Source organism: Schistocerca serialis, chromosome 9 (genome assembly GCF_023864345.2).
Source record: "Schistocerca serialis cubense isolate TAMUIC-IGC-003099 chromosome 9, iqSchSeri2.2, whole genome shotgun sequence".
Lineage (NCBI taxonomy): Eukaryota > Metazoa > Arthropoda > Insecta > Orthoptera > Acrididae > Schistocerca > Schistocerca serialis.
Window position 1 is genome coordinate 239,453,409 of NC_064646.1, and position 13,984 is coordinate 239,467,392.

At 42.4% G+C, this 13,984-nt stretch overlaps 1 protein-coding gene across 1 annotated transcript in view; it reads right to left on the bottom strand.

Moving 5' to 3' along the window:
• LOC126419513 (uncharacterized) overlaps nt 1-13,984 on the bottom strand; it is a 730,476-nt gene that overhangs the window by 52,378 nt on the left and 664,114 nt on the right. The window contains exon 20 of the mRNA XM_050086703.1: nt 4,900-5,139. Coding sequence (XP_049942660.1) covers nt 4,900-5,139 — 240 coding nt within the window. The remainder of the gene's footprint in view (nt 1-4,899; nt 5,140-13,984) is intronic.

A 13,984-nucleotide genomic window follows, 5' to 3' on the forward strand; every position in this document is an offset into this window, starting at 1 on the left:
CTCAAGTCTCTTTTCATCCTCGGGATTAGGAAGAAGTCCGAGGGTGTTAAATCCGGCGAATAGGGCGCGTGGGTCAAGGTAGTCGTCTTCGTTGAGGCCAAAAACTGGCGAACGCTGAGAGCTGTGTGCGCGGGAGCGTTGTCGTGATACAGGAGCCACACGCCAAAATCTACATCTACATCTACATTTATACTCCGCAAGCCACCCAACGGTGTGTGGCGGAGGGCACTTTACGTGCCACTGTCATTACCTCCCTTTCCTGTTCCAGTCGCGTATGGTTCGCGGGAAGAACGACTGTCTGAAAGCCTCCGTGCGCGCTCTAATCTCTCTAATTTTACATTCGTAATCTCCTCGGGAGGTATAAGTAGGGGGAAGCAATATATTCGATACCTCATCCAGAAACGCACCCTCTCGAAACCTGGCGAGCAAGCTACACCGCGATGCAGAGCGCCTCTCTTGCAGAGTCTGCCACTTGAGTTTATTAAAAATCTCCGTAACGCTATCACGGTTACCAAATAACCCTGTGACGAAACGCACCGCTCTTCTTTGGATCTTCTGTATCTCCTCCGTCAAACCGATCTGGTACGGATCCCACACTGATGAGCAATACTCAAGTATAGGTCGAACGAGTGTTTTGTAAGCCACCTCCTTTGTTGATGGACTACATTTTCTAAGGACTCTCCCAATGAATCTCAACCCGGTACCCGCCTTACCAACAATTAATTTTATATGATCATTCCACTTCAAATCGTTCCGCACGCATACCCCCAGATATTTTACAGAAGTAACTGCTACCAGTGTTTGTTCCGCTATCATATAATCATACAATAAAGGATCCTTCTTTCTATGTATTCGCAATACATTACATTTGTCTATGTTAAGGGTCAGTTGCCACTCCCTGCACCAAGTGCCTATCGACTGCAGATCTTCCTGCATTTCGCTACAATTTTCTAATGCTGCAACTTCTCTGTATACTACAGCATCATCCGCGAAAAGCCGCATGGAACTTCCGACACTATCTACTAGGTCATCTATATACATTGTGAAAAGCAATGGTCCCATAACACTCCCCTGTGGCACGCCAGAGGTTACTTTAACGTCTGTAGACGTCTCTCCATTGATAACAACATGCTGTGTTCTGTTTGCTAAAAACTCTTCAATTCAGCCACACAGCTGGTCTGATATTCCGTAGGCTCTTACTTTGTTTATCAGGCGACAGTGCGGAACTGTATCGAACGCCTTCCGGAAGTCAAGAAAAATAGCATCTACCTGGGAGCCTGTATCTAATATTTTCTGGGTCTCATGAACAAATAAAGCGAGTTGGGTCTCACACGATCGCTGTTTCCGGAATCCATGTTGATTCCTACATAGTAGATTCTGGGTTTCCAAAGACGACATGATACTCGAGCAAAAAACATGTTCTAAAATTCTACAACAGATCGACGTCAGAGATATAGGTCTATAATTTTGCGCATCTGCTCGACGACCCTTCTTGAAGACTGGGACTATCTGTGCTCTTTTCCAATCATTTGGAACCCTCCGTTCCTCTAGAGACTTGCGGTACACGGCTGTTAGAAGGGGGGCAAGTTCTTTCGCGTACTCTGTGTAGAATCGAATTGGTATCCCGTCAGGTCCAGTGGACTTTCCTCTATTGAGTGATTCCAGTTGCTTTTGTATTCCTTGGACACTTATTTCGATGTCAGCCATTTTTTCGTTTGTGCGAGGATTTAGAGAAGGAACTGCAGTGCGGTCTTCCTCTGTGAAACAGCTTTGGAAAAAGGTATTTAGTATTTCAGCTTTACGGGTGTCATCCTCTGTTTCAATGCCATCATCATCCCGGAGTGTCTGGATATGATATGTAGGTGCAAATCCCACAAAACCGTACGTTTTCGCGACAAACTTCTGCGAAGCCGTTTCATAACATCCAAATAGAATTGTTGGTTTACTGTCTGGTTTTTAGGGACAAATTCCGAGTGTACGATCCCATTGATTAAAAAAAATACAGAAAAAACAGATCAACATCGTTTTCACATTCGATTTCACTTGTCGAGCTTTTTTTGGTCGAGGTGAGCCTGGTGACTTACATTGTGATGACTGTTGTTTACTTTCTGGATCGTACCCATAGCACCATGACTCATCACCTGTAATGATTTTGTTGAAAAAAATGTGGATCATATTTGAACGCGTCCTTCATTTCGAGACAGTCTTGAATGTGACGATCCCTTTGATTCGGCACGAATTTTGCTGCCACTCTTTGCATCCCCAAATCGATGGTCAAGATGCGCTGAATTGAGCTCCAGGACAACCCAGACAGGTTCTCGTGTTGGTCGATTGTCCTGCGTCGATCTTCACTGATAAGATCACGGCTTTTGTTGATGTTGTCTTCGCTTCGAGTAGTTGGAGGTCGACCTGAACGGGGCTGATCTTCAACCTACATTTCTCCCTTTTTAAACCGAGAAAACCATTCGTACACTTGCGTTTTACTAAGAGCATGGTCTTTGCAGGCTGTCTGAATTATCGTAACAGTTTCTGCTGCGTTCTTGCCGAGTAAGAAACAAAACTTCACTGCCACACGTTGTTCGTAAGAACTAGCCATTTCCTCGTGTCACGTCTGCACTGTACGCACACTCAAAGAACTGCCAAAGAAACCACACTTCTCACTATTGGATGATGCCGCGTGGCAGAATGACTCAGCAGAGCTCCTACTACAACCCTCTGGCGGCGCAACCTGCTACCACAAGTATACGATGTGCAGCATTATGATTCCGGTTACTTTTGGGCCCCCCCTCGTATACTACGATCCTCTACTGATCAGTCCCATAAAAATCACGATTATGAGATTAGACTAATTACAGGTTGCATATAGACAATTAATCAATAATACTTCCGACACTCTGTATTTGAATGGAACGAGAAAATGCCGTAATAACTGGTACTGCTCTTGACAGTCGTTTGCAGATTATACAGGGTAGAAAAAAATAAAATTGTCCCAGAAAATACTTCTTGCACCTTAAGATAGGAAACCCAGCTAACATCCACCACCTTCGGTGCACTATGTAAGTTAAGCTGCCTATATTAAGGAGCATGAAATATTTCGCTTTTTTAAAGCGAGGCAACCCAACTGACATCCTCCACCCTGGGTACAAGCATGTACGTTGGGTGGCCTATCTTATGGTTCATGAAATAGTTCGTCCACCTTAAGATAGACAACACAATTTATTTACGTGTACCAAGGGTGAGGGACGAAAGCTGGGTTGCCTATATTTAGGTGCACTGTAAATGTACACTACTGGCCATTAAAAGTGCTACACCACGAAGATGACGTGCTACAGACGCGAAATTTAAGCGACAGGAAGAAGATGCTGTGATACGCAAATCATTAGCTTTTCAGAGCATTCACACAACGTTGGCGCCTGTGGCGACACCTACAACGTGCTGACATGAGGAAAGTTTCCAACCGATTTCTCATACACAAACAGTAGTTGAGCGGCGTTACCTGGTGAAACGTTTTTGTGATGAGTCGTGTAAGGAGGAGAAATGCGTACCATCACGTTTCCGACTTCGATAAAGGTCGGATTGTAGCCTATCGCGATTGCGGTTTATCGTATCGAAACATTGCTGTTCGCGTTGGTCGAGATCCAATGACTGTTAGCAGAATATGGAATCGGTGGGTTCAGGAGGGTAATACGGAATGCCGTGCTGGATCCCAACGGCCTCGTATCACTAGCAGTCAAGATGACAGGCATCTTATCCGCATGGCTGTAACGGATCGTGCAGCCACGTCTCAATCCCTGAGTCAACAGATGGGGACAACAACCATCTGCACGAACAGTTCAAAAACGTTTTCAGCAGCATGGACTATCAGCTCGGAGACCATGGCTACGGTTCCCTTTGACGCTGCATCACAGACAGGAGCGCCTGCGATGGTGTACTCAACGGCGAACCTGGGTGCACGAATGAATCCAGGTTCTGTTTACAGCATCATGATGGTCGCGGTGAACGCACATTGGAAGCCTGTATTCGTCATCGCCATACTGGCGTATCACTTGGCGTGATGGTATGGGGTGCCATTGGTTACACGTCTCGGTCACCTCTTGTTCACATTGACGGTACTTTGGCAGTGGACGTTACATTTCAGATGTGTTACGACCCGTGGCTCCAACCTTCATTCGATCCCTGCGAAACCCTACATTTCAGAAGGATAACGCACGACCGCATGTTGCAGGTCCTGTACGGGCCTTTCTGGATACAGAAAATGTTCGACTGCTGCCCTGGCCCGCACATTCTCCAGATCTCTCACCAATTGAAAGCGTCTGGTCAATGGTGGCCGAGCAACTGGCTCGTCACAATACGCCAGTCACTACTCTTGATGAACTGTGGTATCATGTTGAAGCTGGATGGGCAGCTGTACCTGTGCACGCCATCCAAGCTCTGTTTGACTCAATGCCCAGGCGTATCAAGGCCGTTATTACTGCCAGAGGTGGTTGTTCTGGAACTGATTTCTCAGGATGTATGCACTCAAATTGTATGAAAATGTAATCACGTGTCAGTTCTAGTATAATATATTTGTCCAAAGAATAACCGTTTATCATCTGCATTTCTTCTTGGTGTAGCAATTTTAATGGCCAGTAGTGCATTTTAAGAGAGGTAACCAACTGACGTCCTCCACCCTGGGTGCAAGTATATACGTTGGGTTGCCTGTCTTATGGTGCATGAAATAGTTCGTCCACCTTAGGATAGGCAACACAATTTATTTTTTGGGTTGCCTATATTTAGGTGCACTGTAAATGTAGATGTTTCTTAGGGGTGACTAATGTTTTGGCCGGTTTGTTTATGCTCTCTTTTTGCTGGCGACGCTCAAGTGGTGGAGAGTAGCGCAGCTAGGACCCTGGCACTCACCTGGTGAGGCCGCCGTCGAGGCAGCCGGGGGGCGCGCCGCCCGAGTCGAGGCTGGAGCTGCGCAGGAAGCCGGCGGCGGCCACGGTGCGCTCCAGCTCGGCCAGCTTCTGGCGCTCGTTCAGGATCTTGAGCTTCTTGACGAAGGGCAGGCCCGAGTACTCGGGCGACAGGTCGTCTATCGATGTGTAGAACTTTGTCTCTCGCTGTTGGATTTGCAGCAGGGTCGGCTTCGCAGGGCGTCTGCTGGGACAGGGCGCACTGCTGTAGGCCCAGCCACCTCAAGACTCATCACGCGCTCTTTTAACTACGGGGAGCACTGCCGTCTACTACAGGTACCACCTCTCCCGAATGTACCCCTTATGGAACGGCGCAATAGGGCGGTAACTCACGAGGGGAACGCTGCAAGTGCCATATGCACATTTCCCAGAAACTTGGCTCAATGGAAGAAGGGTGCTAATAATCGAACTCTGTATCGGCCGTATCAACTGTTTCTGAGGAAATGACGTTCGATGTTTTCGACGTAGGTTAAACGTCTTTTAGCGTGCAACAAGTTCATCGAAAGTGCTGCCATAGTGGTTAGTGTTGCGTCATTACACTTTTGTTCGAAATCTACTTACTGTTTTATTTAATTTTATTTTATTTCATTCACTTATCTACTCATGTCCGTGAAGGGTAGCTGGGCGAATACTTCTTGTCAATTTACAGGACACAAGGGCTTTATAGTAATTATAAAACTGCAACTGTGTTTCACAATAACTGCCACACATTTATTATACAGGGTGTAAATTTTAAGCTGACAAACGAGAATAACTCGAAAAATAAGCTTCATACGAAAAAAATGAATAGAATCCATAGTCGATTATTTTCGAGGGGGACATCTGCTGGTGCTAAAATTAGCCCCCCACTCCCGCCTCCTGGGGGTGGGGCGGGAGGCAACCTTAAAATTTCAAATGGAAACGTCAATTTTTTATTGCAGAATCAGATTCTACATAAGAAATTACGTACATTTTGCCTTAAACATTTATTTTGATTGTTGGTAGTTGGCGCTGTAATTCAAGAAAATCCATGTTCTCAGTTTTGCGTGGAAAATGTTTATATATAAACTCGACAGAGGATAGAGTTTTACAAATGTTGACCCCACCCTATGGGGAGAGAGGGAGAGTTTTAATTTTAGCTAATCAAAATTTACGAAGTAAATAAGTATTTTTTATTTATCCGTAACCATTTTCCACCCAAAAATGAGAACATGGATTTTCTTGAATTACAGCGCCAACTAACAAGAGTCAAAACAAATGTTTAAGACAAAATGTACGTAGTTGTTTATGTAGAATCTGATTGTTTAATTAAAAGTGGGGGTTTCCATTTGAAATTTTAAAGTTTCCTCCCGCCCCACCCCCATGGAGCTGGGGTGGTGGGCCAATTTTAGCATCAACAGATGTCCCCCTCGAAAATAATCAACTTTGGAATGCACACATTTGTTCGTGTGAAGCTTATTTTTCGAGTTATTCTGGTTTGCAAATTTAAAATTTACACCCTGTATAATATATGCGGATGCGGGATTTTCAAGGGCTACAATCTCTTTGAACTCTCATAGTCTTATAATTCATTCTTGTATTATTTCTTGTATTAATATCTTATATTTTATTCTTCAGGAAGATTTGCTGTGTTTCCTTGGACGATACCAACCGCTGAAACATTCGTAACATAGATGTATCGAACACTACTCGTGGCAGGCCATGCGTAACAGATAATTTTTCTGGTACCAGGCGCTTGCAATTGATTGTGTAGTAAGAAACACTAAAGGGGTTTCAATGTAAAGAATTTAAAATAATTTTCCTTTTCATTTACGTTTTTGGTTTAGTTCAGTCACCAGACATACATTTAGTAGACAATATTATTTCAACATACACTGCAAAACATTCGTGTAGTAATCTACGCACACGGGTAGATAACTGAAAAATAAAAAAAAGTAAAAAAAAAGTTAAAACAATAATCGGGTTTCGGATACGGGCCGCAAAAAACGGGAAGCGAGATCCCTAGATACTGTGAGAGCGGTTCAGATGAACATACTAACTGCTAAAACGCACATAAAGTACCTCGAAAATTTTGACCACCCTTTTTTCAAAGATGATCGAGTAACTACGGATAAGCCAAAGTTTGTGGGAAATCGGCTTACGGGACTTGCCACGTTCTTCTCGTCAATAAATAAGGTAACAAGAGCGCACGTGCAATTAATTAACTTCATAGATGGTATGGAAGTGAACTCACTACTTCTCGGCTTCTTGACAAAGTCTTTCAGGGTAGCAGACTTAACTGTGGATTTTCTTCTTTGGACTTCCGTCAACATTTATTCAGTTAACATTGAAACTGAGCTATAAACGTAATAAGTTATGCAAACTACCCTCCTCCGTAGCTGAGCTCACTAACGCACGCCTGTCAGATGGCGCTCGACTCGGAAGTATGCTGGTTCGAATCGTAGTGTTGGAAAATTTTCACTGGCAATATTTTGTCGGCGGTGGGAGGAGCGGTGGTGACGTAAAGTTCCTGATCAACAGTCTTTGCGTCAATGTCCTGGATTATATTCTAGACCTCTCCACAGTGTCTCATGATGTGAGTGCATGTGACACTATTGACTGTGATCCGTTCGTCGGATGGAGACGTTAAGATCAGCGGCAACCATGGCGCTATTCGAGATGAGTAGGTTAGGTGTCTGCACCCGGTTTGGCCGCTTCCCTTCCCTTCCCTTCAAACATAACAACACAAACCGTTCAACACATTCTATACTCACGACAGTCATCCATACGATCCAAACACGTCGCATGACCGTTCATAATAGGTCAGAAAAAGGCAATGGTGAACTACATCTACTAGGTACTTGCGTAGAATGACGATGCAGGATTCTTCTCATTCCCAGAGTGCGAGACTACTTCGTCTTTTGACGTGTTTGATTCCAAGGCGTACCAGGGAGCAGGTACAGATTCAGATAGTAAATTAACAAAGGTAACGTCTGTCCTGAAGTTTAAGAGAATTCTCAGGAAGAATTAAGGTACAGTGAAGTCACTGAAGTATTGGGGGTTCGTAAAGTGAGTTCTGAGATCTCTAAATCTGAACATCCTGCGTTAGTAAATACCAAAACACGTAGTTCGATTGAGAAAGAATCGACATTGCTAAAAACGGTGTTCAAAGAAGGCTGACAGTTGAAGAAACGTGCTTAAAAGAACAAATACTTCAAGGATGAAAGAATGAAATGCGAACAACAATTACATAACAGAGAGGAATGTTGCAGCATAGATAACTGACGAACGAAATCATTAGGAAGTGAAAGAACGCTCAAGTGAAATGGCTGCAAGGAAAAAGTGAGGAAATCGAAAAGGAAATGGCCGTCGGAAGGACAGTTTACTATACTGAAATCTCAAAACTTGTGGAGGATTTGAAAGGAAAGTTGGTAACATTATCCATGCGGAAGGAATTCCTGTGTTAAAATCGGAAGAGAAAGCAGTTAGGTCAAAACTGTCTCTGGAAGCTATGTATGCCCATTCTATATATCTGCTATCTGATGACGGGTTATCCCGAAACAAATAATATTAAAGTCATTCATTCACCAGTAGATGATATTCTATTAAGTGACCTTTTCAGCGTTTGTGCACTGGTGTTCTAAGGTCAAAGGAGCACACTGGAGCTCTCTTACGAGTGGAAGGAACTGCCTGCTGACATGATTAAAAAAAGAAGTGGGTGTCGATTTTAAACATATAATGGATCCAGTACTGGAGTAAGATATGCGACTGAAGACATTTGATGAATAAAAGAGTAGGGATACATAACATTCCTTCAGAATTTTTCAAGTCATTAGAGAAAGTGCAATTTAATTATTTTTCTAGTTAAGATGTTGAATCTATTAGAATGGAGATATACCATGTGACTTTTGGAAAAGCATTATCCAAACAAACCAGAAATAGCAAGAATGTTAAAACTGCTAAAACTATCGTACAATCGGTGTGACAGCTCATGAACAGAAATTACTGACTAGAACAGTATACAGAAGAAAAGAAAAGGAAATTAAGGATTTGTTAGATGATGGTCAGTGTGGTTTTCAGAAAGGTGAAGGCACCAGAGATGCAATAATGATGTTGCACTTAATAATGGAAATTAGACTAAACGAAAATGAAGGCACCTTCATTCGCTCTGCCGGTTAAGAAAAAGTGTTCGACAATCTAAAGTGATGCAAGAATTTCGAAATCCTCAGAAAAACAGGTATATGCTAAAACGAAAGACGAATGACATGCAATAAGTCGCAGAACCAGAGTGAAAAACACAAAAGGAAAATGAGGAGAAAGGAGCTCCAGTTAGAAAAAGCTTTCAAACAACATATTCAGTAAGCAGTGAAGGTAAATAAAAGAGTTGCATAAGTGGGGTTAAAATTCATGGTGAATGGATATCAATGAGTTCACGAATGACATAGCTATCCTCTGTGAAAGTGAGAAAGAATTATAGGACCTGTTGAATAAAGTGAGCACAGAAAATGAACTGAGAGTAAACTGAAGAAGGACGAATGTATTCAGAAGTAGCAGAAATGATACTAGTTAAAAAGGTACTAAAATTGAGTGACACATAACAGATGAAGTACAAGAATGCACCTCCCTTGAAATAAAATGATACACAACGGGGTAAGGAAGATGGATGTAAGAAGAAGACTAACACAGGTAAAGAGAGTAAACCCTATCATAAAAAATCTTCTAAAATCAAACACAGTAATCTGAAACATAGGCCTTGAAGTAGAAATTTTTAAGAATGTATGTCTGGAGCACATGGCTGTTTATAAGTGAACCATTAACATGACTGTGTGAAAAACGGAAAGATGACAACGGAAACATTTGGGGTATGACGTTGCGGAGCCGGCCGCGGTGGTCTAGCGGTTCTAGGCGCTCAGTCCGGAGCCGCGCGACTGCTACGGTCGCAGGTTCGAATCCTGCCTCGGGCATGGGTGTGTGTGATGTCCTTAGGTTAGTTAGGTTTAAGTAGTTCTAAGTTCTAGGGGACTGATGACCATAGATGTTAAGTCCCGTAGTGCTCAGAGCCATTTGAACCATTTTGACGTTGCGGAAGTATGAAGAGAGTTAAGTGTTATGGAAAGGAATGAGGTGGTTCGCCGTGGAATAGACAAGGAAAGGAATATGTGGAAAACATTAATTAGAAAAAAAGGGACTGGATGATAGTGCGTGTATTAGAGTACCGGGGAAAAACTAGTATGCTACTAGAGGAAGATATAGAGAACAGAAAATGAAGGGAAAGATAATGATAGGAAAGTATACAACATCGAACAAGTGACAAGACTGATGAGATGCCCCCGAACTCTCTGCAAAAAATGCATAATACGTGTATTTGTATTTTTGTCAATATATTCTTTGTTTATCAGAGGCAATATTAAAAGGCATGGCTCCGAGTTATGAGGCACTGATGCCTCACGAAGAAGCCCAACAGTTGACACAGTGAATATTTGTGATGACGTGTCAACATCACCAACGATGACTACAGTTGTTGTGACTACTTAAGGACGGTATCACAGCAGTGGTGGAAAGTTTTATTCTTGTGTAAACCTCGAAATGTTGAGTATAGTATTACAATTGATGCGGTTAGTTCGAACTCTTTCAGACGTCAGGCCACAGGTGGCTTCATACAAGGAATCTGCGGCAAGCCTCTGAAATCGTGTCACGACCGAATGCTGGACGTCAGTATCGGTTAGAGCCATCTACCGCTGTAGGCAGGACAGAAGAGCATACTGTATTTCTAAGCCGTAGCATCCCAACAATTCTCGTGGGACCGTTCTCACTACAGCCCACGTGAGTCTCCCAGCGATTTCCATCTCCATATCCCACTGAAGAAAGACAGAAAGGAAATTAAAATTTAAAGCGCTGTTGACGTTGAGGTGATTAGGGGCAGACCTCAGGCCTGAATTCGACAACTCTGGCTAAGAAAACCATCTGCGGACTTTTAAAAGTAACCATTCCATTCTCCTCAACTGCTATACGGAGGTCAAGTCAACAATAAATCCGGGTAACAGTGACTAGTATCTAGCACCTTAACCACTGCTCCACATCGCTTGTTCATTAAATAAAGCTTTTAAATGATAGGTGATACTCAACCAGTCTGGACGTCCAGTGGGAAGATACGAGGCTGCTACAATGGGTCATTGGTAGTATAGCGTATCCTGGATTTCGTCTACACATCAAAAAAACACTCGGACATGTAGAGTGAGCAGTTTTTAAAACTAAAGAAATTTCATTGGCATTCCATAGAGTGTCAGCACAACAGCATATGGATTAAAATTTGTGACAACAGCTCTTGTTGCCTTACTTTCGAATCAGTCTCGTAATTGGCAAGTGCACTATTCCATTCAAATGTCTGAAAAATTCGTCTGCGTTCATGTTTAACATTGTCATGTTCCTACCATCTATTACACAAAATAGGGAACTACTGGAAGGATTAATGCTTAAGAATACCGTTTTTAAGGTGGAAAGAAAATTTTAGTGAAGCCATAGTGATTGCACGTGGTGACCAGAAAATAATTCTCTCTTACACAGACGGAAGTCAGTAATTTCGAGCAAAAAGTGACTAATTACCTATTTTAAGGAATGTAATTTTCTGGACTATAAGAACTTGAGCATATTTGCAAATCGTTTCATAACGTTTATTCTTCCTCTCACAATGAGGAAGAAATTCTACTCATTTCTGAATGTGAATCAATGACCTGATTTTCATTGGAAATTTGCATTTAATGTTTTACTTCACAAGACATTTAGGCAATTGTACCAGACGCTTAAATATGGTCGACGTTCTGCTATTAGGTAGCAAATTAACTGATGCCGAGAATGCTGAGTATTAGATGAGTAGATCGGATAGGCAATGACGAAGTTTTGAATCGACTCGGGAAGGAAAGAGCTTCGTGACAGAAGTTGACTTAAAGACGAAGTAGATTTGGTAGGCTATATCCTGAGGCATCAAGGAATTGTTACTTTTGTGATGGAAGGATGTCTAGAGGGTTAAAACTGTAGAGACCGAACAGCAGTCGACTACAGCAAACAGCATTAAAAGGATTTGGGATGGAATAACTGTGCACATACGAAGAAACTTGTAGAGAGTAGACTAGATTGGGAAACTGTATTAAGTCAGTTTTCGGAGCGGAGACCACAACAACAATTTACGAATCAGAGGCCACAACAACAACAAACCGGATAAGCGTTATACTGACGTTTTTAACACTTTGATGAAAACATTTTGATTGCACCACGAAATAATTCAAAAAACATTTGAGAATGAGATTTGAAATCTTCGAACTGGCTGCGTAGTTGAAGAAGTATATCGTAATAGCATCTGTGGAAAGCTCAATCACTGTCATCCTGAAACGTTTCGTCTATGGACTCTCAAAAGCATCATTATGATGGACAAAACTTTGATCCACGTCTTTAGGCGTACAGTATAGCTGACCGTTCATCAATGTATGACATTGATGTAACGCTAATCTTTCCCGTAGTACACTTGAGGACGCTAATGGGCCTACACATACACCATCTCTGTGGAAGATTAACCACCTTTTGCTGAAATGCTGGGGTACATATCTTCCGATTCATTAGTTCTCACTTTTCGTGGTTCTCTAATTATTAGTCTTTGCTTCTGAGGAGAACCTGCTTCGAAACGACGGCTTGTCAGTTGTCACGTTAAAATTTTAATACGTTTTCTGATGAGGAAAATGGTTCAAATGGCTCTGAGCACTATGGGACTCAACTGCTGAGGTCATTAGTCCCCTAGAACTTAGAACTAGTTAAACCTAACTAACATAAGGACATCACAAACATCCATGCCCGAGGCAGGATTCGAACCTGCGACCGCAGCGGTCTTGCGGTTCCAGACTGTAGCGCCTTTAACCGCACGGCCACTTCGGCCGGCTTTCTGATGAGGAGTCAGAGTAGTTTAACACAGTTTAAAAAGTTGTCTAAATTGTATAAAAATTCGTATTTGAACAACGGATTTAAAAGCAAAAGACGATAGTCATAACTTGTTGCGATATCGGAGCTATTGACCTTTCCAGCAGATTATATGGGGATGTTTCTCCCGAAAAAAATACCAATGAGATGTATGGAATTCCATAAACTCACAGTATGAAAACTGTTATTGTTTCAAGCTGCAACCGTCCTTGTGGCGGTATGTTTTCATGTCGATAGCTGTCTCTTCTGTAGCTGTAGAGCCATGAAGCAAATTATTACAGAAATGAAGCTACTTTATTTTAGATGTATGCTAACATGACATGTTTCTGGAGATATGAAAGTTGGAAAATAAATAAAAGGAATGCGTCGAAACGTTTAATACGGAACTGCGTAAAACAAGTTATTGTTGGCATGCGAGATATCTACGAAACATACTTTATTTTACGCGCAGTGCGTGTCCTCTGTCGCGTCTCTATTTGCAACATTTTGCACCGTGTATACAACAGAACTCGTGATTGGAAGTAGAGTTGACATCACAGTGGACAAACAAAATCTCATTACGAAGGACTTCGCTGCTAATCCCAATCACAGACCCGAGGTCTGGCAAACGTGCCGCTGGCTGTATTAGAAGCGCTTTCAGCTCGAGTTCACAGAAAGCACGCTCTATGCTTTTCACAGCGGATGGACCTTTGTAATGTGGCGATTTATTGCGGATTAAAACTTTATAGTTCGCTAAGCGCAGAGCACGTACACAAGAGGCCAGTAACAGATAGCTTAATCTATTGTCGCTAAAGTCGTGTTACATACAGGAAGTGCAATGAATATGTATGTAGCTTTGCAAGCACGCTGCGTAATGGAGCTGGTGCCAAATCTAATTACTCGATATGCTAGAAAGCTGGATGCAACTATTTTAGAAAGCATTTCAATATTCACACGATTCAGATTTCAGCATTGACATCATTTACATGTTATCTGAGGGCGTCTGTTTTAGACTGTTCATAAGTGCCAGCAAATTGATTAATAATACAACACCCATCTGGCATTCAGAGGATGTTTATAGTGAGAGTGATGAAAGATAACACCCAGGAGAACTCGCAGAAACGAGC